Source organism: Poecilia latipinna, unplaced genomic scaffold (assembly GCF_001443285.1).
Source record: "Poecilia latipinna isolate Pla-1442-1.1 unplaced genomic scaffold, P_latipinna-1.0 Scaffold715, whole genome shotgun sequence".
Classification (NCBI taxonomy): Eukaryota; Metazoa; Chordata; class Actinopteri; order Cyprinodontiformes; family Poeciliidae; genus Poecilia; species Poecilia latipinna.
In genome coordinates, this window is record NW_015113331.1 from 221,668 (window position 1) to 248,457 (window position 26,790).

General features: G+C 38.4%; 1 protein-coding gene across 9 annotated transcripts in view; it reads left to right on the forward strand.

The window, feature by feature from the left end:
* Positions 1 to 26,790, forward strand: part of LOC106955203 (disco-interacting protein 2 homolog C) — a 174,151-nt gene that overhangs the window by 125,747 nt on the left and 21,614 nt on the right. For 5 of the 9 annotated variants that reach the window (XR_001426521.1, XM_015045241.1, XM_015045242.1 and 2 more), the window contains 23 exons: positions 403 to 526; positions 3,905 to 4,014; positions 5,159 to 5,261; positions 5,425 to 5,489; positions 6,369 to 6,462; positions 7,328 to 7,447; positions 8,605 to 8,719; positions 9,920 to 10,059; positions 11,166 to 11,302; positions 11,376 to 11,584; positions 11,681 to 11,795; positions 12,362 to 12,563; positions 13,094 to 13,203; positions 17,844 to 17,924; positions 18,139 to 18,262; positions 18,743 to 18,864; positions 18,969 to 19,080; positions 19,598 to 19,707; positions 20,976 to 21,106; positions 21,630 to 21,798; positions 21,877 to 22,047; positions 23,779 to 23,808; positions 24,661 to 24,722. Coding sequence is in view for 8 of the 9 variants with exons in the window: in XM_015045241.1 (XP_014900727.1) it covers positions 403 to 526; positions 3,905 to 4,014; positions 5,159 to 5,261; positions 5,425 to 5,489; positions 6,369 to 6,462; positions 7,328 to 7,447; positions 8,605 to 8,719; positions 9,920 to 10,059; positions 11,166 to 11,302; positions 11,376 to 11,584; positions 11,681 to 11,795; positions 12,362 to 12,563; positions 13,094 to 13,203; positions 17,844 to 17,924; positions 18,139 to 18,262; positions 18,743 to 18,864; positions 18,969 to 19,080; positions 19,598 to 19,707; positions 20,976 to 21,106; positions 21,630 to 21,798; positions 21,877 to 22,047; positions 23,779 to 23,808; positions 24,661 to 24,722 (2,756 nt within the window). In the remaining variant the exon portion in view is untranslated. The remainder of the gene's footprint in view (positions 1 to 402; positions 527 to 3,904; positions 4,015 to 5,158; positions 5,262 to 5,424; positions 5,490 to 6,368; positions 6,463 to 7,327; positions 7,448 to 8,604; positions 8,720 to 9,919; positions 10,060 to 11,165; positions 11,303 to 11,375; positions 11,585 to 11,680; positions 11,796 to 12,361; positions 12,564 to 13,093; positions 13,204 to 17,843; positions 17,925 to 18,138; positions 18,263 to 18,742; positions 18,865 to 18,968; positions 19,081 to 19,597; positions 19,708 to 20,975; positions 21,107 to 21,629; positions 21,799 to 21,876; positions 22,048 to 23,778; positions 23,809 to 24,660; positions 24,723 to 26,790) is intronic. The other 4 variants (XM_015045236.1, XM_015045240.1, XM_015045237.1 and 1 more) reach the window with 3 other exon arrangements.

The following is a 26,790-nucleotide window of genomic DNA, read 5'->3' on the forward strand; positions in this document are numbered from 1 at the left end:
ATCAGTTTCTTTCAATAAAAAACTTAGGAAACTTTATTAAAAGCTGCAGGTCTGTGTGTTTCTGGTGGATTTCTGGTTTAAACATGTTTTTTTTTGATTCACTGGGTAGAAAATCCAGAAATTTTACTCAAGAAAGAGTAAAAATACTCCTAAAAGTAACTTTTCTCAAAAAAGTTACTGAAGTAAAAGTAATTAAGTAAAAATAACTAGTTAATATCCAACTCTGAGAATTGAGAATACTTTACAGTAAGTAACATAAAACACTGTGCAGTAATCATAGGATGGCATCATTTGATCCCACCGCATGTGGATGAGCAGTGTCGTGAGGCGGATCACCTTCATCACATCGTCAGCAGGAGTCTTCGTCAGACCCGATGATGTTTCGTTCTGCTGCCTTCGCAGGACGCCGGCAGTCAGCAGATCGGCTTCCTGTTGGGCAGCTGCGGCGTTACCGTGGCGCTGACCAGCGACGCCTGCCATAAGGGGTTACCCAAAACCCCCACCGGAGAGATCCCACAGTTCAAAGGTCAAACACCCAAAGCCCTGCTCCACCCTGACACTTCTGGCTGAACAAGCATGAAACCTGAACAGAATCCAAATATGGTTTTTATGACACCTCGGATGTTGGCGTATTGTTAGGAAGCATGCCCATATTAGGAAATGTGGCAGCAAATGAGCAGCAAATGCATGACATGTTCACATTTCTGCTTTGTAGAGCAACATTTTTTATGTTGGGAACCACCAGGGGGCGCTATTTTCTGTATTTGTTTTGTTTATTTAAGGTTTGTCATTATTTTTCCACACCTCAACAATAAAATCATACTTTTACAAATATTACCAAAAAAAACAGACGTAGTGAAATACCTTAACACAATCAAAACTCAAAATTCTAATAAATTTTACAAACATTACAAAAAGACATCAAGAAATAAATATAAAGTTGAAGAGAAGATGACAAAAAAAATGTGAAATTAAAAAATATGTAATCCATTAAATTTTTAAATTATAAGTTTTATGTCAGCTATTTTAATGAAATCTAATTTCTTCTGTAATAAATATTATAAAATGTGTTGAAATACCTTATTGAAATGTTATTCCTTCTGATTGGCTGTCAAATTTATCAAAACTGTGGAGACGGAATAACATTGAAAGTGATTAATATAAAATATTACATACTTTGTTAGAATCAGTAATATTTGTTGTGAAAAATGTTATTAGATAAGATATTATGACATGGACAACAGATTTAATAAGATATTTTGAATTAAAATTAATTTTTTCATGACAAAACTGACTAAAATCAGAAGATATGAGGCAGAATTTATGCTCATTGAAAGTAATAATCATTAAATATTAAAAGAAAGTTAGAAAAACATCCAAAATTTAAATGTCTCTTTACATATTTTATAAAGAAACAAAACATACTTCAATGATACTTTAATGTGAACTAGCTCAGATTAAGAGTCCTGAGCTGTACAGATATAATTAATTTATTTAAAATTAATAACATTTTTAATTGACTGCCCCTGTAAACTGTTTGCTATGAAATGGAAAAACGGCAGCAGAGCGCTGCGACGTCGGAGCCAGAAAACACAAACGCAGGAGGATGTTTTATTATCTGGCAGCATTTCCAGGATCATTATAAACAGTTTATTTCTACTCTGTTTCTAACAATGAGGTGTTCAGTGACCTCCTGGAAACGGGATTCCAACGCCTGGAAAACGTGAACTTAGGGCTCTATAAGGAAATTTACTGCTAACGTTAGGAGAAAAATGGAAACTTTGATGGGTAATTGTCAAAAATTATTTAATTCTGCAGTAATTTCTAAAGAGTTATTGACTTCAGCAAGAAAAAAATGCATCTGTCCAGTTTAAAGTGTTTTAATTAAGAAGAACCAAACTAAACTAAAACAGGGGCATCAAAATGTGGCCTGGGGGCCATTTGTGGCCCGAGGTGTGATATAAATGCAAACTCTTTTATTTTTAATCAAATTACAACCAACATAACAGAACATGTTAAGTACAACACAAAGTAATTGTGTCTTTATGACTAAACACCAATAATAACTAAAGACTTTTACTGAAAAGTCGACTTTGCGGTTCCTAAATCAGCTTTTATTTTGAAAGGAAGTTACTCGGATCTTTTTCTTATAACTGAATAAATTTGTTCAATCAATCCCAAAAGAATTAGTAAAGAATTTAATCAGAAAACAGAGCGTCTTCAGTCAGAGGTCTCTTCAAATTTGCTGTAACACAGACTGCTACAGGAGTTTATCCTGCCAAAAGGCATCAATATATAAAGTAACTCTTTAAAGAAATTGAATTAATATGAATTGCATCAAAATGTATTTTCCCTTTGGGATCAATAAAGTATTTTTGAATTTGAACACTAGATGAAATTTATTTTGCTATAGAAAATCATTTTAAAGTGTCGGATTTGTCCCTTTTCTACAAAAAAATAACAAAATTAGACAACTTTAGTTGCTTGATTTTGTTCTAATCCTTCTATAATTGCTTCTTTTGGCCCATAAGTAATTTTGACTTGTCGATTTTTGCTCATGTTTGGACGTCTCTGGCCTAAAATAACCTGACGGAGCAGAAATCAAACCTCTCTGCAGGTGGAGTTCCACTTCCAAGTGAAGCAGATCGTCGGCTCATCAGAGAGGATGAGGGAGAGGAATCTCTCTGTGATAAATAACCTCGGTTTGCTTTGCAGTAATGGATTTATAAATAGAAACTTGATGCCAGCAGATTTAGGATTTGCTCATTAAAGCAAAGTGCTTCTCATATCGATCAGCTTAAAGCTCCTCTCAGCCGCACGGCTGGTGCTGTCCTCCTTTTCTCCCCCATCTGCAGTAATTCAGACATTAGCACGACTCAAACTCTGTTTGTTCTCAGTATTTGACACCCAGGCAACATTTCCACACCGACTGAGCAGCACATGGTTCTTTTAGCAGCTGAAGTAAAACTTTAAGATTTAAAGGCAAGATTCACTTTTTGCACATTTTTGGATGCTTCTAAAAACAGGAAAAGCTCGTAAAAACAAACATCCAGATGGTTTCAGGTTAATGGTTTTGGTGTCTTTCACTCAAAAACACCAAATCCTACCAAGTATTTTGGTCCAGTTTCTAGTGCAAACATTTTAGTACACTTGAAATACGACAAAACTATCGTACAAGTAACAATTTTAGCAAGATATAGGAGCTTGTTTTGAGTAAATAATTCCTTAATATTGATGACAAAGTACTTGTTCTATTGGCAGATTATTTCATTTATAACAAGACATTTTCCCCATGTTATAAGTAAAATAATCTGCCATCTTTTTCATCAATATTAAGAAATGATCAGCTTAAAACAAACTCTTTTATGAAACTAAAAGTCACTGGCCTTGTCTCATTCCAAGTGTAGTGAGATATTTGGACTAGAAACTGGTAAGATTTTTGGTTTTTGCAGTGAAAAACTTGTCACATTCGACAGGCACTCTCCTGTTATCTAGCAACCCCACCTGAGCCCAGCCCCGTTACCTAGCAACCCCACCTGAGCACAGCCCCATTACCTAGCAACCCCACCTGAGCCCAGCCCCGTTACCTAGCAACCCCACCTGAGCACAGCCCCATTACCTAGCAACCTGAGCTGAGCTTCAGCACATTTGGTCACCTGGTTTTACTGCTGTAAGGCTGTAAAACCAGGCGAGACGAGAGGTTTGTTGTTGACTTGCGATCCAGAAAGCACTTACATTATTGTTGGTCGTCCAGGAGCCTCCACTTCTGCTTTTCAAAACTAGTCGCTCATCTGTTTGCAGCTATTTTTTTTTAACCTGTGGCCCATCCTAAGTTGTCTAGGATGGGCCACAGGTAGCAGGTTCTTTGATAGATTTCTCTCTGATCTGATGATGATGTGTCCAGGTTGGCCCAAGGTTCTGTGGTTCGTCCCGGAGTCCAAACACCTGTCCAAGCCGCCCAGAGACTGGTTCCCCCAGATTAAGGATGCCAACCAGGACACTGCCTACATCGAGGTACGGCGCCTCCTCCTTCAGTCACGACTTCCTGGCTCCTCGGCAGCGCAGCGATTGATGTGATTTTTAAGTGACGTCCTTTTCGACGGCCGGGTGGTAATTGTGCCGGCGCTGAGGTGAAATGTCTCCTTAATTGCATTTTGGATCGAAAGAGGCTGAAACGGAAACTGATGAAAGGAGAGGGGTGATTGAGAAATGACCTCCTGTTTTCCTGACAGAAGCAGCTCTGCAGATAAACCCAGACGGATGAAAATTACCGCAAGACTTTTGGTTTTTCTGTGGATGAAAAAATGTTATTTCAGAAAAATAACATCCGAATGTGATTCATGGCCTTCATAGCAGCCTGGTCCGACAGAGTTTTAGACAGCAGAGATCTTATTTTAAAGTAAATCTGATGGATTATTGTGACTCAGCAGCTTTCAGAGAGTTTTTTCTTTTTATTGTTCAAATCTGTCATTTTTATTGTAGTTGTTTTGAGCCTCTGCAGATGAAGAATTGACTGACAGCTAATATTTACTGCTCTGGAGCAAATATGTTTTCATTCTGGCCAAAACTGAGAAGCAATAAAAATAAAAATTCAGTGCTGTAGGTGGTTATGACAGTAATATCAAAATGTCTATGAGAAAGTCAGAAGCTTTAACCTTTTTGTTCAGTTTGACCTTCCCAAAATCGCAATAACTTTTATTTTTAGCAAATAGAAATGAACACAGGGCAGATTAAAATTTAGAAAGAGCTACTTTGAAAATATTACAAGTACTTCCCGAGAAGCTACTTAAGGCTTTTTCAGATTTACAGATTTATTTTGCAAAAAATGCACTGCAAAAACGCAACATTTTAGCCTCGTTTCTGGTGCAAAGTACATTTGAAATTAGACTAAATTAACTTGCAGATTATTTCATTTATAATGTGGGAAAGTAGATCAAAAATACTTGGTAGGATTTTGTGTTTTTGCAGTTTGTAATTTCAGAACCTGAAAAGTTTCTTTAAAAGAAACTCAAAAGTTTCTAAAACTTATGGTTATTTTCCTAGAACTTGCATTTCACCTCGCTGTGTATTTATGTGTATATGTATTTATATATTCTAGTTTTTATCCATCAGAGTTTAATGTTATGATTATCGTCACTTCCTGTCTCTGTGCGTCCAGTACAAGACGTGTAAAGACGGCGGCGTCCTCGGCGTCACGGTGACGAGGACGGCCATGCTCACCCACTGCCAGGCCCTCACACAGTCCTGCTCCTACACAGAAGGTAACGCACGCACACACACACGCACACACACACACACACGCACACACACACGCACGCACGCACGCACACACACACACACACACGCACGCACGCACACGCACACACGCACACGCACGCACAGTTCCTGCAGTGAAAGCTGATTCTTTGTTCTTCCTGTTTGCAGCTGAAACCATCGTGAATGTGTTGGACTTTAAGAAGGACGTGGGTCTCTGGCACGCCGTCCTGACTGTAAGGAAAGCCTCTGCCAACCTCTACCGCCTTAACAGTACCAAAAACTGAATATTACTGCAGTTTTTACTCTGTTGTGTAAGAAAGTAACAAGTCTTATATTTTGCTTGATTTGTTTTATTTTTTAATGCCAAGTTCAGGTTAAATGCAGCTTTCTGATTCCAATAGAGATGATTTTACTTAAATTTGATCGACAATATTATCCAGAACATCAGTAAATCTAAATCCTGTCTAAATTTTGCTTTTTTTACTGGGTAGCAACAAATCGGCACAATTAGATTTTCCTGCTGGATAAAATTCTTTAAATTTAGTATTTATTTCTTAGGTTGGTAACTTCATTTTAACATTTATTTTGCATTTATTTATTGTACTTTATTTTATTTTTTATCAGCTAAATAATTTATTCTAGTTTTATATTTTTTTTCTCAAGAAATATTACACATTTGTAATAATTTTTACAATAAAATGATGATAGGTTTATATAATGAAATATTTTCCTTACACTAAGAATAAAAATAATGCAATATCATATATAAAAAAATATTTAAGTTAATTATAATATAATAAAATAAATGTATATATTTTTTTCTGTGTAATTTAATTAAAAAAGAATAATGTGTAAATAATGCATTTATGCTTCTGCCTAACTCCTTTTTAAACAGTTTTTAAAAATGTGTCACGGTGTTTGAATGTGAACATGTCAGAAATAAACAAAATAAGCAAATAATTATGTGAACAAATTTAAAGACAATAGTTTAAAGACAATAATGCAGGAATTATTGATAAATATCAAGTCTAACAGCTATGAACAATCGAGGCTGCATTTGTAGATAAATTAATGGTAAAACTCTTTGTTTCCTGTTCTTCTTCTGTGGTCAGAGTGTGATGAACATGATGCACGTCGTCAGCATCCCCTACGCCCTGATGAAGGTCAACCCGTTATCCTGGATCCAGAAGGTCTGCCAGTTCAAAGGTAACCCAGACATGTTTGAGTCAATTAGCAGCAAAATAAAGTTCAATTGAGACGTTGCCATGGTGATTCCCTCCTTTTTTATGACGTTAGCGACCAGGAGGAAACAAAGTCAGTTAGAATTACCAGAAAACTTAGCAAGAATTTTTGTATTTTTACTTTTTGTAATTTTCTTTGTAATTTACCTTAATGTGATTTATTTGGTTTCCTTCTGTAAAATTAATATTTATTATTTCTAATGGCTCAATGACTTATTGATCGTGTTTAATTAATAATTAGCGTTTGTTCTTGGACCAGTGAAGTGTACAGACTTTTAAAAACATTAAATTTAGTTGCATTTTAGTTTATTTTGTCTCTGCTGTAGAATGTGAAATACTGTCATAAAAATGATTTATAACAGTAATAAAAGATAAGGTCATGAATTAACACTGAATAAAAAGTAAAACTTTTTTTTTATTATTTTTTTGCTGGACAAGTTGATGATCCTGAAGAAAATGCCTTTTATTGCATTTTATATAAGTTTATTTTTTTACCACGATAAAACCCCATTTAGATTAATTAAGGAATAATTAATCTAAATGCTTCTCTTTTAGATGAATTTCCATTTTTTTTACGCAGTTAAAAAAATTAAATACTACTACCTAAATGAGACAAGCACTAAAAAAATAATGATTGCAACAGAATAATAATAAAGGCTATAAATCCTTTTTTTTTAATAAACTTTCTGTCTCTGTTTGAGTTAAATGATTAGAAATGAGTATCTGTTTTCTCTCTGGGCTTTTCTAATGAAAACTAATGACTTATAATGTAATTAATCATTAATTTGCTCATAAATAACCCTTTAGATGCTGTCTAATGTTTCCTGCAGCGAAGGTGGCCTGTGTGAAGTCGCGGGACATGCACTGGGCGCTGGTGGCCCACCGGGACCAGCGCGACGTCAACCTCAGTTCCCTGCGGATGCTGGTGGTGGCCGACGGTTCGAATCCCTGTGAGGAAACATTCACTGCGTTTCTATCGTCTCATGTTTGAGCTTTTTATGGGGCAAAAACACCAGTTTTATACCTGGAAATAAGCCAAAAAACAAACAAAAAACCACAGGAAAAACCAGATACCTGTCACTTTTATGTAATTTATGAGGCAGAAGTTTGTGGAGGGGTGTCCAAACTTTTGACAAAATCGGCAAGTTAAAAGTTATTTCAGACAAAAATATGTTTATAATAATAATAATAATAATAATAATAATAATAATAATAATAATAGACTAAAATAAATCCAACAAAGTTTTCTGATTTTGTTGTTTTTTTGTAGAAAAAACTTTAAAATAATTTTGGGACATTTTCTATACTAAAACAAATTGAGTTTAGTTTTCACATTTAAATGTAAAAGTACTTTATTAAATGTTGCTGTAGCTCGTATTAATTCACATTCTACAAAGAGTTTCTATCGATGCTGATGACTGTTGGCAGGAAAAATGTCCTGTAGCAGTCTGTTACAGCAAATTTAAAGAAGCCTCTGACTGAAGACACTCTGTTTTCTTCTTACAGTCTCATGAAATTCTTTTAAGTTCTTTTGGACTTGATTGAACCAATTTATTTGAGTGACTTTCTTTCAAAGTATTCAACATATTTAGCCAAGTTTAATAAATTAAATAAAAGCTGATTTAGTCAAAGTCGACTTTCTAGGAAAATTCTCGACTTCTTACAAATGTTTGGTTATAAAAAGACAAATGCTTTGGTTGTACTTAAAGTTTTTCATTGTAAGAAAATTTGGTTTTACCCTGATTAGAAATAAAAAGTTTGTATTAATCTTGAATTGGGAATGATAAATTAAAACGAGTTTAATAATTTCCATTTGCATCATTTTTTTTTCTTTCTATCAAAACCTGGATGATAAACGCCGTCAGTGGTTTCAAAACCAGAATATTATCGTTTATCATAACTTCTGGGACAATTTATCATTCAGCTAACTTTACCGTGGCTCCAGGGGCCACAAAAGGCCCCCAGGCCACACTTTGGGTGCCCCTGCTCTAATGGGAACATGTTTGGTGTTTTAACTGGATTTTTCTGGGTTGAATTGGTTTCTGCTCCTCCCAGTTCAGAGGTTGAACTGGGACGTGAATCCCCAGTAACGCTGTCTGTGTCTCAGGGTCGATTTCGTCCTGCGATGCGTTCCTCAACGTCTTCCAGACCAAAGGTCTGAGGCCAGAGGTCATCTGTCCCTGCGCCAGCTCCCCGGAGGCGCTGACCGTCGCCATCCGCAGGTAAAACACGACTCATCGCCGCCATTGCAGCTTTTATGAAGCACAATAATTCAGATTTAATGTTTTTCTAGATCTCGTTTGGTTCCTGAATAACCAGATGAGCAAAAACAAATAATTTAGCTTTTTAAAGCTGAATAACATATTTTCTCTCCTAAACCACAGAATCATTCCTGTCAAGTTTGGATTTTATCTTGAAATTCCTATAATGGAGCCTAAATAAAAACACAAAAGAACATTTATTTATTCTACATATTTTCAGCTGATGTGCACATTGAAACATTAAAATTTTACTTTTATTGTATATTTTGTTTGTGTCACTGACTTATGCAGATTTGTTACAGACTTGTTAGCTATTTTTAAAGGAAGGAGTGTGTTTGTGGGAAAAGTAATTTTCTATTTGGTTTGTTGCTCGTTAAAGAAAATTGTTTCTGAAATGAGATCAGGACCTTTTGGCCAACTCGTCATTAAAATTCAAAAATTAGAACTAAAATAATTTTATCCTCAAATCTAATTTAACTCAGCTTACTTTTGGTGAGTTTCTTCTTTAGTCCAAGCGACTTTAAAACGTTTCACCGGGTTTGTGTAGCAAATCTGTTATTTGCTAAATAAATAAGATTTAGGAAGTATTTACAAAAGCTTTCCTCTCTCTGTGTGTGTTTCAGTGGTTTTATTCTCATCATTTTGTGGATTTAAAACAATATCTGAACCACAAACAATTTTCACACGTTTGCAGTAATTTACAGCTGAAACCCTGTTTAATTTTAATCTTTAACTCTCTAATTTTAAATGTTTCTATGATTTCAAACCACGTATCTTAATGTCCAATTAACACAAAGTTAGACGGCGTAAACATTGTATTTTTCACAATATTCATAATAAGGATGCAAGTTATCAATTTTAGGAAAAATATCTGAGAATTAAACATTTGAAGTTTAACTAGAAAAAGTTAAAAAGTTACAATTGGACATGAATATGGATGAATGGTGGAGTTTTTCTCTTAATTATGATAAATATTTGCTTGTTTGTTGTGGTCAGTGAGATTCCTGCTGTTCTGTTCACTATTGATGAGACAATTTAAAGACTCCAGTCTGTGAAAACGTTGAAGCTCTTCATGTGTGATCTGTCTTAGATCTGTGTGTGATCTGTGAGTGATCTGTCTGTGATCTGTCTGTGATTTGTGGTCTGTGATCCCTCCGTCAGGCCGCTGGAGGAGGGCGCGACCCCGCCAAGCCGCGGCGTTCTGTCCATGCCGGGTCTGAGTCACGGGGTGATCCGGGTCGACTCGGAGGAGAAGCTGTCCGTTCTCACTCTCCAGGATGTTGGTTCTGTGATGCCCGGAGGTAAAACCCGACCCAGTTCTCCTCAAATAGAGCCAAAACTTTTAACTTTAAACTTCGTGAAGTTATGATGGTGTGAACGATGTCTAGGTGTTATTTTGCATTTTAGCATGCTTTGATGTGAATCCATAGACGTTTTGCTTATTTTGGGCTGATTTTCACATTTAGACCTGTTGCTGTTCTGAGAGTGAATCCTCACCAGCCATGTTTAATCCACTTCAGATAAACTCCGGTCCATTTGTCTAGAAAGTCCTGTCCATGTGGGAAGGTCTGAATGTGTAAACAAGCCAAAAAAATGAACTCTGGTCCATCTACAAACCTAGATCTCTGATTGGTTAAAGTGAATTCTGGTGCGGTTTGAATGCATATGTGAACGCTAATCAGACTGGAGGCTGCTCCAAAAGCAGGAAGTGGACGCAGCACAGGGGATTCTGGGTAAATGCAACCAAAACAAACACGCTAGCCCAGCGCTAACGGGAGAAATGACTCGTCGTTTTTTTATCAAAGAGAAATCCTACGAAATCTGACTCCACTCCATGTTCGTTTACATTTGGTGAAGAAGGAAGTTGTGCTCAGTGTCTTCTTCAGAGGTTTTTGTGTCGCGTCCTTCAGTGGGTCTAGGTGCAGCGCCCCCACAGGCCATAAGGGTGGAACAGGTTTGACTCAGTGCAGTGCAGCGCCCCCACAGGCCAGGAGGGGAACAGGTTTGACTCAGTGCAGTGCAGCGCCCCCACAGGCCAGGAGGGGAACAGGTTTAACTCAGTGCAGTGCAGCGCCCCCATAGGCCAGGAGGGGAACAGGTTTAACTCAGTGCAGTGTGAAAACCAACAGCAGCAGCTGGAAATGTAACAAATATTCCACTTTTGGTCCCCAAACAAACCAAGTCTACTGGACTAAAACATCCTCAAAGAACAATTAAGACAACTGGGATTTCAAATGATCTAATTATCCAATTATCTCCAATGGGACAATCAATGTATAAAAGTGTTATTGGAGTGATTGAGGAACAAACAAAACAAAGCTTCTTTTACTATAGGAGGAAAATGTTTGTCTTTTTTTCATATCCAGCCTGGTTTATTTTCGACCTGATTTATTTATTTTGTCTGCAGCTTTGATGTGCGTTGTGAAAGTCGAAGGCGTTCCTCAGCTCTGCAAAACCGACGAGATCGGAGAGATGTGTGTTTGCACCGTCGCCACGGGAACCTCCTATTATGGTCTCGCCGGGATGACGAAGAACACCTTCGAGGTAAATGTGGAACGGTTTGACTCCTCGTCTCTGTGTCTTCGTGTCCTGATGTCTGTTCAAACGGACCCGTCAGGTCTTCCCCGTGTCCAACAACGGGACGCCCATCAGCGAGTTCCCGTTCACCAGAACCGGCCTGCTGGGCTTCATCGGACCTGCCGGCCTCATCTTCGTCGCCGGGAAGATGGACGGCCTGATGGTGGTCGGAGGACGGCGCCACAACGCCGACGACATTGTTGCCACAGCGCTGGCGGTGGAGCCCATGAAGTTTGTCTACAGAGGCAGGTGGGAGGAAATCCACGAACCTGCCGAGGTCCAGAAACCGATGAGGAGCGGCGCTGACCCGGTGTGTGTGTGTGTGTGTGTGTGTGTGAACGGCAGGATAGCGGTGTTTTCCATCACCGTGCTCCATGATGAGAGGATCGTGGTCGTAGCTGAGCAGCGACCGGATTCTACAGAGGAAGACAGTTTCCAGTGGATGAGCAGAGTGCTGCAGGTCCATTCATTCATTCATTCATTCATTCATTCATTCATTCATTCATTCATTCATTCATTCATTCATTCATTCATTCACTTCCTTCCCTGCTTCCTTTTTATTCTTCCTTCTTGCCTTTTTTCTGTTTCATCATTCCTTCTTTTTTATTTTTCCTTCCTTCCTTGTTTTTTTTTTCTTTTTATCCTTTCTTCCTTTGTTGTTCCTTTCTTTTTTCCTTACTTGCCTCTTTCTTTCCTTCCTTCCTTTTTATTTTTCTTTCCTTGTTTTTTCCTTTTCAGCCTTTTTCCCTTCTTCCTTCCTTTTTCCTTTCTCTCTTCTTTTCTTCCATTCTGTTCTCTGATTGATTTTTTTCCATATGTTTTTACCACCAAACAGGGTTAGAAAGGGTTTGGGGGCTGGTTGACCTTTCCTGACCTCTGGAAACATTTATTAATGTGTTTAAAATAATAGCGGCACAAACAAAGATTTTTGTTTTGTGCCGTCAGATTTCACTCAGGTCTTCAGTTGTGCTGTAATCAGCTTTAGTAATTATTCATCATGTTAAATAACCGACTCTGACCTTCCAGGCGATAGACAGCATCCACCAGGTGGGGGTGTACTGCCTGGCCCTGGTTCCCTCCAACACGCTGCCCAAGACGCCCCTGGGCGGCATCCACCTGTCTGAGGCCAAGCAGCTCTTCCTGGAGGGGGCGCTGCACCCCTGCAACGTGCTGATGTGTCCGCACACCTGCGTCACCAACCTGCCCAAACCGCGGCAGAAACAGCCAGGTGAGACAGACAGACAGGAGGAAAAGCTACACAGATTCTGGAGACTGTAAAGTTCACCGAGGGAAAAACTAATGAACTACTTTAATTATTAAAACTGGATTGATTTGGTCTGAGTGTAATTGGATTTAAAATGGAAGTCTTTATTTTCTCTGTTAAGAGTATAAATGGAGGCGATTTTGATTTGGCATTAAACTTAAAAAAATAAAGTTAAAAACATGCAATTAAAGAACACATGTTGAGAAGATCTTGACCTAAAATCTTGAAATATTGATTGTACTTCTAAGTTCTAGAAAGTTTAGAAAGCTCAATTTTTACAAAACACTTTAAATCCCTCCCAAAATAACCTGAGAGTTCACAGAAAGTAACCAAAATATTTTTAGAAAGTAACCCGACAGTTTCTAGAAAATAAGCTAAGATTTCCTAGAAAGTAGGAACTCTCTGGTTACTTTCTAGAACTTCTCAGGTTACTTTCTAAGAACTCAGGTTATTATACCTGATCAGTTGGAGCCTCTCCTCTCCTCTCTCTCCAGAGATCGGTCCTGCGTCCGTGATGGTTGGGAATCTGGTGTCGGGGAAGCGGATCGCTCAGGCCAGCGGCCGGGATCTGGGTCAGATCGAAGACAATGACCAGGCAAGGAAGGTGTGTGTGAGAGGGGGCTCTGCTGGTTTTCATCACACACACATTACGCTTTACGCTCATCCTCATTGCGCCTCATTTTCACACATTCGTCATCATGTCAGGTCAGTGAAATGAGAATCCTAAACGGAAAAGTCAAAGCTGGAGAAAACAGTCTGGAGAAACAAAGTTTGAAAAGAGCAGGAGTGGAAATGATGTCAGGCAGGAAGTGATGGATCACAGGAGGTTGTCGCTGACAGAAGCGACTTTCTTCCCTCCCTCGTGTTGAAAATGTCATCAGTTACAGGTTTCAGATTCCCCGCAGCAGAACACATTCAGTCGAGCCTAATGAGAAGAGACAGATCCCAAAATACAAACTAGACCCGTCACAGCTGCCGACATGCCGCTTCGCCTCCGCGTTTCCCCAGAAAGCCGATGTATGGGAGATTATTCCTGCCAGGAATGCAGGCTGGATACTGCTCTGCTATGATTAGACTGATGCCACTTCAGTGACAACAGAGATCCATGTAACCTGCAAATATCTGGAAAAAAGAATGTAGCAGAGGGAAAATATGTGGATTTTCAAGTTTGCATATTTAATCCCTGAACTCTGTTTATATATCTACTGGATATACACCAGGAAATTTCTGTTTAATCTTTAAAAATTGAGCTCTGGAAATCCTGACATGGAAAAGTATGGAGCCTTAATATGAAACTGAAATTTAACTTTAGTTGTGATTTAAAGCTACACTTTAAATTTATTAGTGATAAACACTAAAATGTTTATGAAAATGTTACAGTTTTGTTTTCTGGACTAGAAAAGTTACGTAAAAGATTCAAGTACAAAACAAACCTGAACCTAAAAACATGACTAACTTATGTTCCAGGAGGGAAAAAATCAGATTTGATGCATCAGCTCAATGTTGATTGGGAAATCTGTCAGTAGCTACGTTTCCATTAGAAATATGCAGAAAACATTGTTGATATTCTGCTTATTTAAAAAAACAAAAACAAGAAAACACTTTGCATTTGTGGCATTTCCATTTAATAATAAATGAATGGTAAGTCAGCAACATAACACTTCTCTTTTCCAGCAGCCATTGTAGAACGCATAAAGCGGTAAAACCAGGTGGCCAAAGTTGCTGGAACTCAACTTGGGTTGCTAGGTAACGGGCTGGGCTTCTCTGGGGTTGCTAGGTAACGGGGTGGGCTTCTCTGAGGTTGCTAGGTAACAGGCTTAGGAACCCTAGCAAGTTTAACCCAGTGTTTTCATTAAAACACATGAATTTCTTCATTTCACCTGAAGCCGAGCAGAGATGTAGGATTTTTACATCCTGCTGCTCCTCATCACCTGCTCCATGCTCTTCATCGTCCATCCCAGTGGAAACCAGGCCCTCAGTGTGGATGAACGTCGATTCAGACTGTTTATTTTTTAACTTAATTCAACACAAACACATTTTTAAAATGGGCTTTTGCAATTCTTTGATGAGTGGATCCACAATATTTTCATTTTTAGTCCTTTATTCTTCTCTTTAGTCAAAAAACATATTTTATGAGACAGTTATTTATTTTAATGTTTTTATGATTAAATTTTTTATACATTGTGGTAGAAGTACTTCGAAAAAACAAATTGTCCTACTTGAAGGAGAATTGTAGAAAAGTAAATGTTAATTAAAGTTTTATTCTGTTTATTATTCTTGGAACATGACCTCCATCCGTCCGTCCATCTTTCCTTGTCGAATCTTTTCTTTTCTCTCAGGTTTCGCTCCAGTAATCCAGATGGGATTCATCAAAACTCTGTTACTTTCATGTTATTTTAAATGTTTTTATTTTTCTCTCCCTGGATTTTAGCTGTAAAGGTGAATATTAACGAGTGCTGTGTGTCATTGAGTTATTGCTGACATTATGAAGTTAATGACGTTAGAAATCTGTTGGGTTTGTAGAGTAACAGTTTTTTCTGAGCAGTGGACGTTAAATCAGGCAGCAGGAAACTTTTGGTTTTCGTTAAATCGTTTCATTTTAATTCAGAGTCGACAAGAAGCTGAGCAATGTTTTCATATGCGGAGCAAATTCAGGTTTAAATCTTCATTATTCCAGAAGCCAGAGCTGGAAACAGGAAACCTGCTGGAGTGATGCATTCAACAGGCTGCGGCGCTGCACACTGGCTCTGATTAACAAGCGCAATAAAGTCTGACCAGTCTGCTGACGGCTTGTATTAAACATACTGGGAGCAGGAGGATTTATCGCATCGTTTCAGATGCTCAGAGCAGCAAAGCCTCAGCCATCTGGGCTTTCTGTCGGCTGAATCCGCCAGTACAACCAGAAGATTTGATCAATATTCAAGAATTATTGACTTCAAACAAACTCTTGTATCTTTCTGAAAAGTTAACTTAAAGTGTCTGAGAATCCTTAAAAAGTCTTGAATTTTGTATCTAAAAATCTAAATTTAAGACCTTAAAAAGTCTTAAATTAATTTTAAAAAGCTGGCCAGTTCTTAAGTTTTGCCTTGAAAGGATAATTTAATCTTGTATATTCTATTTTTCTTTTCTTACAGACTTTTTGTCAAGCAAAAGTTTAGTCGCACTCAGACATTTTTGCGTTCTGTGACTCATTACGGTTGAGTTACTATCAGTTTTACTTCTATCATTGTAAGCGAAAATTTTTCAACAGGTGGCTGAACGAAGTTTGTGCATTTCTGCAGAGATACAGGCCTTAAATTCCACTCATCATGGTCTTAAAAAGTCTTAAATTTGAGTTGGTGAATCTTGTAGAAACCCTGTGTAAGTTACTGTACTGAGATAAAAATGCTTAGTTGGATTTTGTGCTTTTGCAGGAGCCGGTTCTGATTTTCTGGTTTGGGTTGAACCAGAACCATTGTTACTGACAGACATCTCCGTTGCATCAAGAGCTGATGCTACTGCTAACTAGCTGCTAACATACCTCTCCTTGCTAGCTAGCTAGCTTTTTCGGTTTATCATGAGTAAATGCAATTTATGTACCAAGTTTGTACATTTCTGCAGAGATAAATAAATTCCTTTCATAATGGTCTTACAAAGTTTTCCATTTTAGTTTTGCAAGTTTGTTGCATTAGAAACTACTTGGTAGGATTTTGTGTTTTTGCAGTGCAGCGTCCCAAATCTCTGCAGATGGGTTCAGTTCTGATTGTCTGATCTGGGTCCAGGCTCATCTGTGACTGACTGGACCCCAAACAGTAATTTAAAATGGACTTTCTCTACTGGAACCGGCAGAAATCCTGAAAGATTCATGAGACAGAATCTTCCTCTTCCTTTTCTCTTCCTCCTCCTCACACCACCCTGTTTCATATTTCTCCTTCCTCTTAATTTCCAAACTGTGATTTTCCTCTGAAACCTCGATGGTATTCTGTTGAAGTCTTCTTAAAAACGTCCAGCTGGAAAAAGTGAATTTGTTGCCTGATAAAGACTCACAGTGGTGATATTTATTGTAAATGTCAGCATTTGTGGAATTTATGAGCTTTATTGATGAGAGAAAAGTTCCCGCCACCTGCTGGTCCGTTTCCTGTCAGCATGCAGGAGGAGCTCAGCAGGTTCCTGGCTGATTATCCACCTGAAGGAAAACATCTGCTTTTTTATTCAGTCCTTATCGAAATCAACATACGGAGTTATGAACAAGCATTCCCCTCCTTCACTTTTGCTTTTTTTCCTCACAATTATCAGTTTGAGATCATCAAACAAACCTGAGCAAGTGAAGAAGCAGTGGAGCAGGTGATGAAATTAGTAACCACACGACTGCAAAATAAAACCTGAAAGCATCTATGATCTTACCTGCAGTAGTAGAAGAAACTTTCCAGCAGGTCAATAATCTGAACGCTGGTTCTAAATGTATCTAAAAAACAAAATAAAGGGTTTGCAGTGACCTAGTTAAAGTCTGGCCTTGTTTAGTCTGTTAGAATCCAACTCCAGTCCGTTTACCTAGAAAGTTTGGTTGAAGTGAACTCTGCTTCAGTTTGAAGCAAAATATGAACACCAAGCGGACCAGAGACCGCTTCAAAAGCAGGAAGCAGACTACAGCGCAGGGCATTCTGGGTAAATGCGATAGCCTAGCGCTAGCATGAAAAATGACTCGTGTTTTTTTTTTAAGACAAAAGAGAAATCGTCCAACTGCTGAAATCTGACGCCACTCCACTTCTGTTTATTTTTGTGAAGAAGGAAGCTGTGCTCAGTTTGTTCTTCAGAGATTTTCATGTTGTTTCCTTCAGTTGTTCTTGGTGCAGCGCCCCCACAGGTGAGGAGGGGAACAGGTTGATTTGGTTTGACTCAGAGCAGAGAGAGAGAGAGAGAACAGCAGCAGCTGGAGATGGAACAAATGTTGCAGTTTTGGTGCCCCATATATTGAGTCATCAGGGGAAAAACAACCTTAGAGATGTTAATGTGAGACTTAAAAAGGTTCTGCAAAGATTTGATCACAATCCCTCCACAGTGACTTAAAACAGCCAGTTATCACAAAAACCTGATGGCATTTCAAGGGGTGATGACTTTTTCTTCTTCTTTTGTTTGTTTATGAAGGTTAGTTTGATCTGAAACCCAATGAAATCAATCGAATTCAGAAATTGATTTCTGGTTTGCAGGTTATTTAGCATAGAGACGGTAAATTAATCACTGACGTGGATTATTTTTTGTTTTTAGTTCCTCTTCCTGTCTGAGGTGTTGCAGTGGAGAGCGCAAACAACTCCGGACCACGTCCTGTACACTCTGCTCAACTCCAGGGTAAAAAATACACATAAAGATATGAATCTGTTCAGATGCTCATACATGCATTTAAATGGAGGGCGACATCTGAAAATAACAAGAGAAGTGAAACAAGACAATATTTTTATTTGGACGTTAAATGACTCCACACTGATTTGTTGTTACGTTTCAGTTTCTGCAGCAGTAAATATTTTTATTGAACACATGGATCACTTCTCTTTATGACCTGCAGGGGGCGATAGCCAGCTCTCTGACTTGTGTTCAGCTGCACAAGAGAGCAGAGAAGATCGCTGCCGTTCTGTCAGAACGGGGCCACCTGCAGGACGGAGACCATGTCGCACTCGTTTACCCTCCAGGTGAGTTCAGCACGTTTCTCCGTTTTGTGCATCAATCAGATATGAGAAAAGGTTCCTGTAAGATTAAAAACTGAGATTAATAAATAAAACATTAGATATTCTGCAATAATCCAAAATTCAACAGAAAGTTCAGCTCTTCATGCTTCAAGGAAACCAAAATCAAGGTTTTTCAGTGGCCTAGTCAAAGTCCAGAGTAACATTTAGTGGAGAATAACCTTAATCATTAAAACAAAACCTTTCAAACAATTAGACAAAGCCACACACTGCAAAAACACAAAATTTTACCAATAATTTTTGGTCTAGTTTTAGTATAAATATCTTATTACACTGGAAATATAACAAAAATAACTTACAAGTAAATTTTCAGCAAAAACTGGGAGCTTGCAATTCCTTAAAACTGGACAGAAAATAGTTTTCCACTGGCAGATTATTTCACTTATAACAAAAGTTAAATAACTTCTTCTTCTGCCCTTCCTGCAGGTATCGACCTGATCGCTGCGTTTTACGGGTGCCTTTACGCCGGCTGCGTCCCGATCACGGTGCGGCCTCCTCACCCGCAGAACATCGCCACCACGCTGCCCACGGTCAAGATGATCGTGGAGGTAAAACTCTGGTTTGACCTGCTAGCAGCTGCTCTGACTGCCGCCGGCGCAGCTCGCTCTGATTGACGGCGCTTTTGTCTGTGTTTCTGCGGTGATGCGTTCAGGTGAGCCGCTCGGTGTGTGTGATGACCACGCAGCTCATCTGCAAGCTGCTGAGGTCCAAAGAGGCGCTGGCGGCCGTGGACCTCCGAACATGGCCGCCCGTCATAGACACAGGTACGCCGCCCGCCGAGAAACTAAACGACAAAATGACTTTTAATTAGGAATGTAGGGCAGAGAACTGATTAATTTATTTGAAAGGTTATATAAATGTATTTATGTAAAATTAAAAGCCTCAGCCCTAAATAAGCCATTGGACCCAAAACTTAATTCCTCCATAGCTGGGTCTGGATTCACATTTATTTAGTACTGTGGAAAAATAAAAACAGAGAATCAGATTTCAGCAAATAAAAATCAGAACTGAGCATCAAGACTGTGTGAATGTAGCTAAAGTCTGAGGCTAATGCTTCCTGGGTCAAAGGTTAGTCTGAAAATGATCAGAAACTCGTCTGAAAAAGCTGCCAAACTGAAAGAAAGTCTGACTGCTAAGAAGCAAAAATATACAGAAACAAACCTTTTTACCAATACTCTCCCAAAACAAAAACTGTTTAATTCTCTTTGCTCCATTCTGTCTCCAAAGTTAAAAACCAGAAACGCCGACAGATCCGTTTCACGGTTGAGTTTTTCCTTCCAGATGATTTGCCAAAGAAGAAGCCCCCCCTGCTGTACAAACCGTCCAACCCCGACACGCTGGCCTACCTGGACTTCAGCGTCTCCACCACCGGCATGCTAGCTGGAGTCAAAGTGAGCATGCACACACACACACACACACACACACACACACACACACACACACACTGCAATCAGAGGGTTCAGTTATTTATTCAAACCTGAGTTTTAAAACTTCGGCTGGCAATAAATAGATCTTATCAATTAACTGACATTTTGGTTTTGAAGATGTAATTTTGGGTGAATCTGTTTTTTTCACTAAACTCCTTGGGTTTCTATAGTTAAGTGGTGGCGGCCATCTTGTTTGGCTGGCAGGTTTCACAGCTTCTATTCAGGTCAACTCTGCAACAAAACATAAAGGCCATTCTAAGCTGTTTGACTTTTTTTTTTACAAGAATGAAGTCATAATAGTACAAGAATAAAGTTGTAATATTAGGAGAACCGATTAATTTACAAGAACTCTAACAAAAACTACAATAAAATACATTTTGAATATTTTTTTTTTTTACAAAGAATACTTAATATTTTATTGAAAATGCTTAAGGGAGAGAGACATGTTTATCCTGAGTGAATTCTAACAACATCCAAATTTCACCTTAAATCTTCCAACAATTTTTATTTTATTTTATCTAATTAGTTCTGATGGCGTTCTCATCATCACAACAGACAAGAAACACAAAGCATCATTAGCGAGGGAATCCAGGACAGCAGGAACTAACGACGGCGTGTTTCCTCTGTGCGGCTAAATCGCCTGTTGATTGTGATTAATCACGGCGCTTAACGAGCTTAAGTTGACTGATCCGCTTAACGAGCGGATCAATTAGCGCTGCAATGTTAAAACTGGCAACAAAAACCACAGAGGAAGAAACACGAGGATGCTGCTGCAGCCAAAGTTTGGTTATGCTAATCAATACTCTGCATACTCCTTAAAGTCACAGGTGTCCAAAATGTGGTGTGGGGGCCATTTCTGGCCCTAGAACAGATTTTTTTATGGCCCTCAACTGCAATTCAAAAATGATACAAATTTGCCCCATAGATGCAGATGGAGAGTTTTAGTTTGTAATCAGAGTAAAAATTGTTACCAACTTAAAATGTAAAGTACAACACAAAGTATTCATGTTTTTATAGCCAACTTTTAACAAAAGTCAAAACCAAGTTTATCCAGAGACTTTTACTTTGTTGCACACAAATCAGCAGCAAGTTGTTGACTTTTGATTTTACAATTTTGGCCCATGTGGTAAAAAGTTTGGACACCCCTGCTTTAAGTTTAACCAAAAGAGACAGAAATATTCAGGAGACTTATTAATTTAATATTTGTAAACTTTGTATTTTCTGCGATTCAGATGTCCCACACCGCCACCAGTGCCTTCTGCCGCTCCATCAAGCTGCAGTGTGAGCTCTACCCGTCCAGGGAGGTCGCCATCTGCCTCGACCCGTACTGCGGCCTGGGCTTCGTCCTCTGGTGCCTTTGCAGGTCAGACACTTACGAACGAAAAAGGGTGAATGCAAGAAAACGTTTAAACAGATCTGACCAAGTTCTAAACATCTTTTTCTAATTTATTTTAAACAAAACTCAGCAAAAAGTGAAGTCTATACAAATATCGCGATATAAATTGGGCAATTACATCAATATATTTGTATTGAAATAAACCAAAAATACATCAAATGTCTAAATATGCTGTGAACACATGAAAACCACAAAACCAACACAAATAGACAAATGTAACAGAAGAACGTTGCAAAAGTAAAATGCTGCAACCACAGAAATTAGAAGCAAAAATCTACAAAAAACCAAACCAATGTTGCATTTTGCAACCACAGAAAATAGGCACAAAAGGAAAATTACCCACATATAATAAAAACAACAACAAAAGTAAAAAGGTACCAGGCCTTAAATAGTGACTGTTGCTCACAAACGAAATGTTTTATTAAATTTGGTCTCCATCTTAGTTTTTGCAGCTTTATTTCCGGTACTGATATTTCCTCGGCCTCCTCAGCGTGTACTCAGGTCACCAGTCCATCCTCATCCCTCCGTCCGAGCTGGAGGTGAATCCGGCTCTCTGGTTGTCGGCCGTCAGTCAGTACAAAGTCCGGGACACGTTCTGCTCCTACAGCGTCATGGAGCTGTGCACCAAAGGCCTGGGCCTGCAGACCGACTCTCTCAAGGTAACGTCAGCCTCAGCCCTTCAGTCCCACAAGCCTCTGAGTCTCGTCCTGACGTCCGTCCTGCTTCTCGCCCTCCAGTCCAGAGGAGTCGACCTGTCCCGGGTCAGAACCTGCGTGGTGGTAGCAGAGGAGCGGCCCAGGATCGCCCTGACCCAGTCCTTCTCCAAACTCTTCAAAGACCTGGGGCTCCACCCACGCGCCGTCAGCACCTCGTTCGGCTGCAGGGTCAACCTGGCCATCTGCCTGCAGGTCAGTCACAGATTCTGGGCTTTGTTTTGGGGCGTCTTGTCACTTTAAATCAACTCAACATTTGCACTCTGCGTGAAAATGGCTGCAAACAGATGTGCAATTATACAACTGTACATCTTTGAGAAGCATTAATGGAGCCTCCTGCACAACCAACAAGAAAGCAAAGTGGATTGTGGATGGTAGGTCAACAACAAACACTTGTCTCTTCCAGCAGCCATTGTACATAGAGGGGTAAAACCAGCTGACCAAATGTGCTGGAACTCAGCTAAGGTTGCTAAGTAACGGACTGGACTTGGCTGTGGTTGCTAGGTAACAGTGCAGTGCCTGGTGATTTGTGACTTTACATTCCAGAGGTTTTTGAAACGACTCTTTTTCCAGACACCAAAACACTAATTACCAAAAAAAACAGCCAAGTGGTTTTTTTAGTTAATTTTAGAAGGACTAGAAACTGAAATGAAAATACGAAAAACAAAGGGTAAATTTTGCATAATAGGTCCCCTTTAAATTAGAAATGCAATTACAAATAAAGCAAATAAGTTTATTCATGCAATAAATCATTAAAGATCATCGCAGTGACAGAAATAAACATTTGAGATATATTCATATTTCAGCCATCAGAAGAAATGTTGACATTTTATTCAGGCGTTGCAGCAACAAGCAAACTTTGTTGTCATTGGACATTTCACAAGTACAAAGCAACAACATGCAGTTTGCATCCATCCAGAAGTGCTTAGCAAGAAAATAAAAATATATTACAAATGTACATTGAAGTTTTTCTTTTTTTTTTTTTTAAAAAAAAAAGGGGGAATAAGGGAAATAATTGATCAATAAAAATATCACTCTTTCATCAATATTAAGGAATTATTGACTTAAACAAGCTCATATTTCTTGCTGAAACATTACATGTAAGTTAGTTTTGTCTCACTTTGAGTGCACTAAGATGTCTGCACTAGAAAACTGACCAAAAATACCTGGTAAAATTTTGTGTTTTTACAGTGTATATGTGTGATTTTACAAAAGAGCGATGGATTCAACACGCAGAGGAATCCAAGTGAATGGGAGAAAGCGAGATTTTAATTGATCTGAATTGCAGAGGAAGGCGATGGTCAGGCTAGAAAATAAAGTAAGGAATAAAGGAGGGACAAAAGGAAAGAAAGAATGGAGGAATTTTTTCATACTTATTCAAACCTTAAAGATCCTAAATTCAGATTCCAAACTCTTCCAGACTGATCTTGTATATGAGACACATTCAGCTTCTCTGCCATGTTTCTCTCATGTTCAGCTCCATCCATTCGTCCATTTCAAGCTGATCATTCCGGACGCACTCAGCTGTGGCTTACAGCCCTATGTAAAAGTTCCTATGTAAAAACATCAAGAGAAATATTTTACACATTTTTATAGGAACTTTCAGGAAAACTGGAAACCACAGAATTAGCTGTTACCTCCAGCTGCTGCTGCTTAACAGGATTTAAGTGAATAAATGAGAAACGGATTAAAAATGCAGCTTTTCCACTTTGAAGGACTAACATCCTACTGAACCACCTTTTTAAAATCTAACTGCTTGTTTAGTTGCTTTTGAGTTTGCATTTTGACTTTCCTCCTCCCTCTTGTTTTGAAGCATAACCCCACCTTCATATCTCATTCTTTGTTCTGTCTCCGTCCTCCCTCCTTCTTTACTTCCTTTGCTTCCTATTTCGTTTCCTCCTCGGCCCCGCCTCTCTGCTGCTGCAGCCTCACAGGCTGGGAAAGCTGGCCGACCAGGTAGGGAACCTCCATCAACCCTCCTGCCAGCACTGGGTTCATCAGCACCCTCCTATTCCAGCCGACTATAGGTCAAAAATCAACATAAAACTGAAGGAAATTCCTTATTTTTCACACTTTCTGCAGTTTTTTTTGCAAAAAATGATTGATGAAAACAACCATGTTGAAGCTTCTTCTTCGTAGCCAGCAGAAAGCAGCATTTATTTACCAATAAAACCTTAGCACTTAGCTAGCTAGCACTGTTGGCTCCCAAGTAAAGATGAAGATTTAGATTTTTCTGGTGCCAGTTTTATGAACAAAACACCCTGCTGTGCTTCTATTGTGTGTGTAATTTACTGGCAAATCCAAAAATGTAAATAAATTCTCATTTTGTGGTAAAATCTTGAAGCTAACATGGTGCTAATGTAGCCTGACAGAGTGGAAATGAGGGATTAGCATCGTGGTTGTATGTCTGGTGATGGATTCTCCACAGAAAGAAATCAGTTGTTGGTCTTTATTCTTTCCTCCATTTTCTCTCCAAACTTTGATTAATCCAAATCTGAAAAACAAATGAAGTTGGTTGTTTTGCTTTTAAGTCACATTATCACCTTTCCTCTATTTCTTCCCTCTTTAATTGAGGCTTTTTGTTTGCATGTTGGTTCAGTGGAATCACTTTTTTCGGTGCCGTATTTATTTTCTTTGCTTGTTTTGCTCCGTCACCTTCCACTCATCCTGCGGTCAGAAAGCTCACCTGAATGCATCCACTGGGAGGAAGTAGCAGTAGTAGTAGAGGTTTTTGGTGTGTGGTTGTTTAATAGTATTTTGTGAGTTTTATCTGCTCCTACAGGTTAATTTGACTGTTTTGTTTTTCAGGGAACATCAGGCCCCGACCCCACCACTGTGTTCGTTGATATGCGAGCGCTGCGACACGACAGGTGAGAATTTTTTTACCTGATTTATTGACCAACATTTAGACAAACTCTTCATCCTTTTACATTGGTTCATTATTTCATTATTTCTAGTTTCTTGTTCTAAATATGGGTGTAAATCACCCGTTTTATCACAGTTATTAATTTATATCGATTAGTTTGGATATTTCTCAATCAATTCAATATCATATGCAATCCTACACAATAATTTGCTTACAAAAACAACTCAAATTTAATTTAACCATTTTAAGTAATTACATTTATCAGGAATTTAAATCAATAAAAAAACAAGAATAGATCACCTGTTCAATATAGTCTCACATTTCTCAAGTTTAAATGCATTTTTAAATCATTTTTAAATAAATATTCTGACTCAATAGATTATTTCTCTACAATATTAAATATATTGAGCTTTAATAAATTCACATAAATATTTTACAGACTTTTAAGCCCTTTTTAAAAAAATATACATTAAACATAACCTTCACAGTTCAAATGTAGTTTTATTGTGAAAAAAAAAATCCTTATCACGGGTAGAATTATTGATATTCAATTAAAACTATTTTCTCCACTTTTGTTGCACAAGAGCATCAATAAATATCAGTAAATAAAAAAATCTGATTAAATGCAGCTACTTCTTGCATTTTAATGAGATAAAATATTTTAAGTCGGCGTGTCCTGAAGAAGACAGTTTCAGATGGATTTTCACGTGAAATATTTCCGTTTGTGGCGCCATGAATGCTGCCCAGCAAAACTATTTATTGCCTTAAAAAATAAGGAATAAATAGTTTTTTAAATCATAATCTTTATTGGTATCATAATAGTACCACCAAATGTCGCAATAAAGTTCATATGGATTTATTCACACTTAGTTCAAAGTTAAATATTATGTATAGATTATTTAATGGATCCAGTTCTTTTCAACTTTTTTGAGCCGATATGCCTAATAAAGGGGCTGCTGAGTGTTTAGGCATATTTAATTTAATATATTTGCTATAAATGACAAGTTTTTTTATATCCATGTGTTTATTTCTGGGTAAATCTGCCTTTATCTCAGACGTGTTTGATTTGCTCTCTGAGCCGCTTTTCTTTCTGCTCCGCCGCCGTTTCTTACATTCTGCTCCCATAAAGAGTTGGGCTGCGGCCCGCAGGATCCTGCAGCCGTTCTGCAGGACGTCTTCAGTTGTAAAGTTTATTACTGTGATTCAGCCGACTGGGAATAAGAGACTGCAACGCTGAAAACAAATGAAAAACAAGGAATGTTCTCCTCAGCCGTGGTCAGACAGTAAAACCTGAGTTAATGGGAGCTGAAAGTTTCTTTGAGAGGGTGAAATGTTTGCTAGCTGGTTTTAAGTTGAGCCACAGATGAACATAAAACTTGAATTAGTTCAGGAAAAGAGTTTCAGTCTGAGCTTCATGATTTCAGATTTTTAAGAGAAACCACCTTGCAGGGAAACGTAGCAATATATCCTCGCATTATAGCACTCAGTTTTTAAACATTTTAATTGTTAAAACTGATATTTTGCATAAAAAATCAGTTGAAAGTTTTTATAAGGAAATGATTTCAGGTGAAGCTGAGCTGTGACCATCCAGTCACCTTGTTGTGCTAGCAGTGGTTGTGTCATAAGGAAACGTGAACAGCTATCAGGGAATTGCTGCTCAGCATTATTTTTGGATCATCAATGAATGATCATCAATAATTCAGGCTGTTTAAAAAGTTCGACAAGAGTCACCAGACAGACTGGAAAGTGTCTCAGAATGAAAAAACAGATGAAATGTCCAGAAACGTCCGTTCTCTTTGTTCTCACAGCAGGTTTTGAGGCTCAGTTCCTTTTACTGCTAAAATCCAATTTTTTCTGCATGTTTGTTAATATTTCTAATTGAATGTAACTTCTGTGTGAACGGCTGCACTCCGTTTACAGAAGTAGTAAAGTTACTCAGAGTGATGAGATCAGAACCAGACGATGAAAACAGCCTGTTTAGATTCGTAGTCGGGACTAAAAGTGGTGTGATTGTGATGTGATGCGTTCACTGACTCAGCCTTCTTTCATCCAGCTTTACAGCGTCTGGCTTC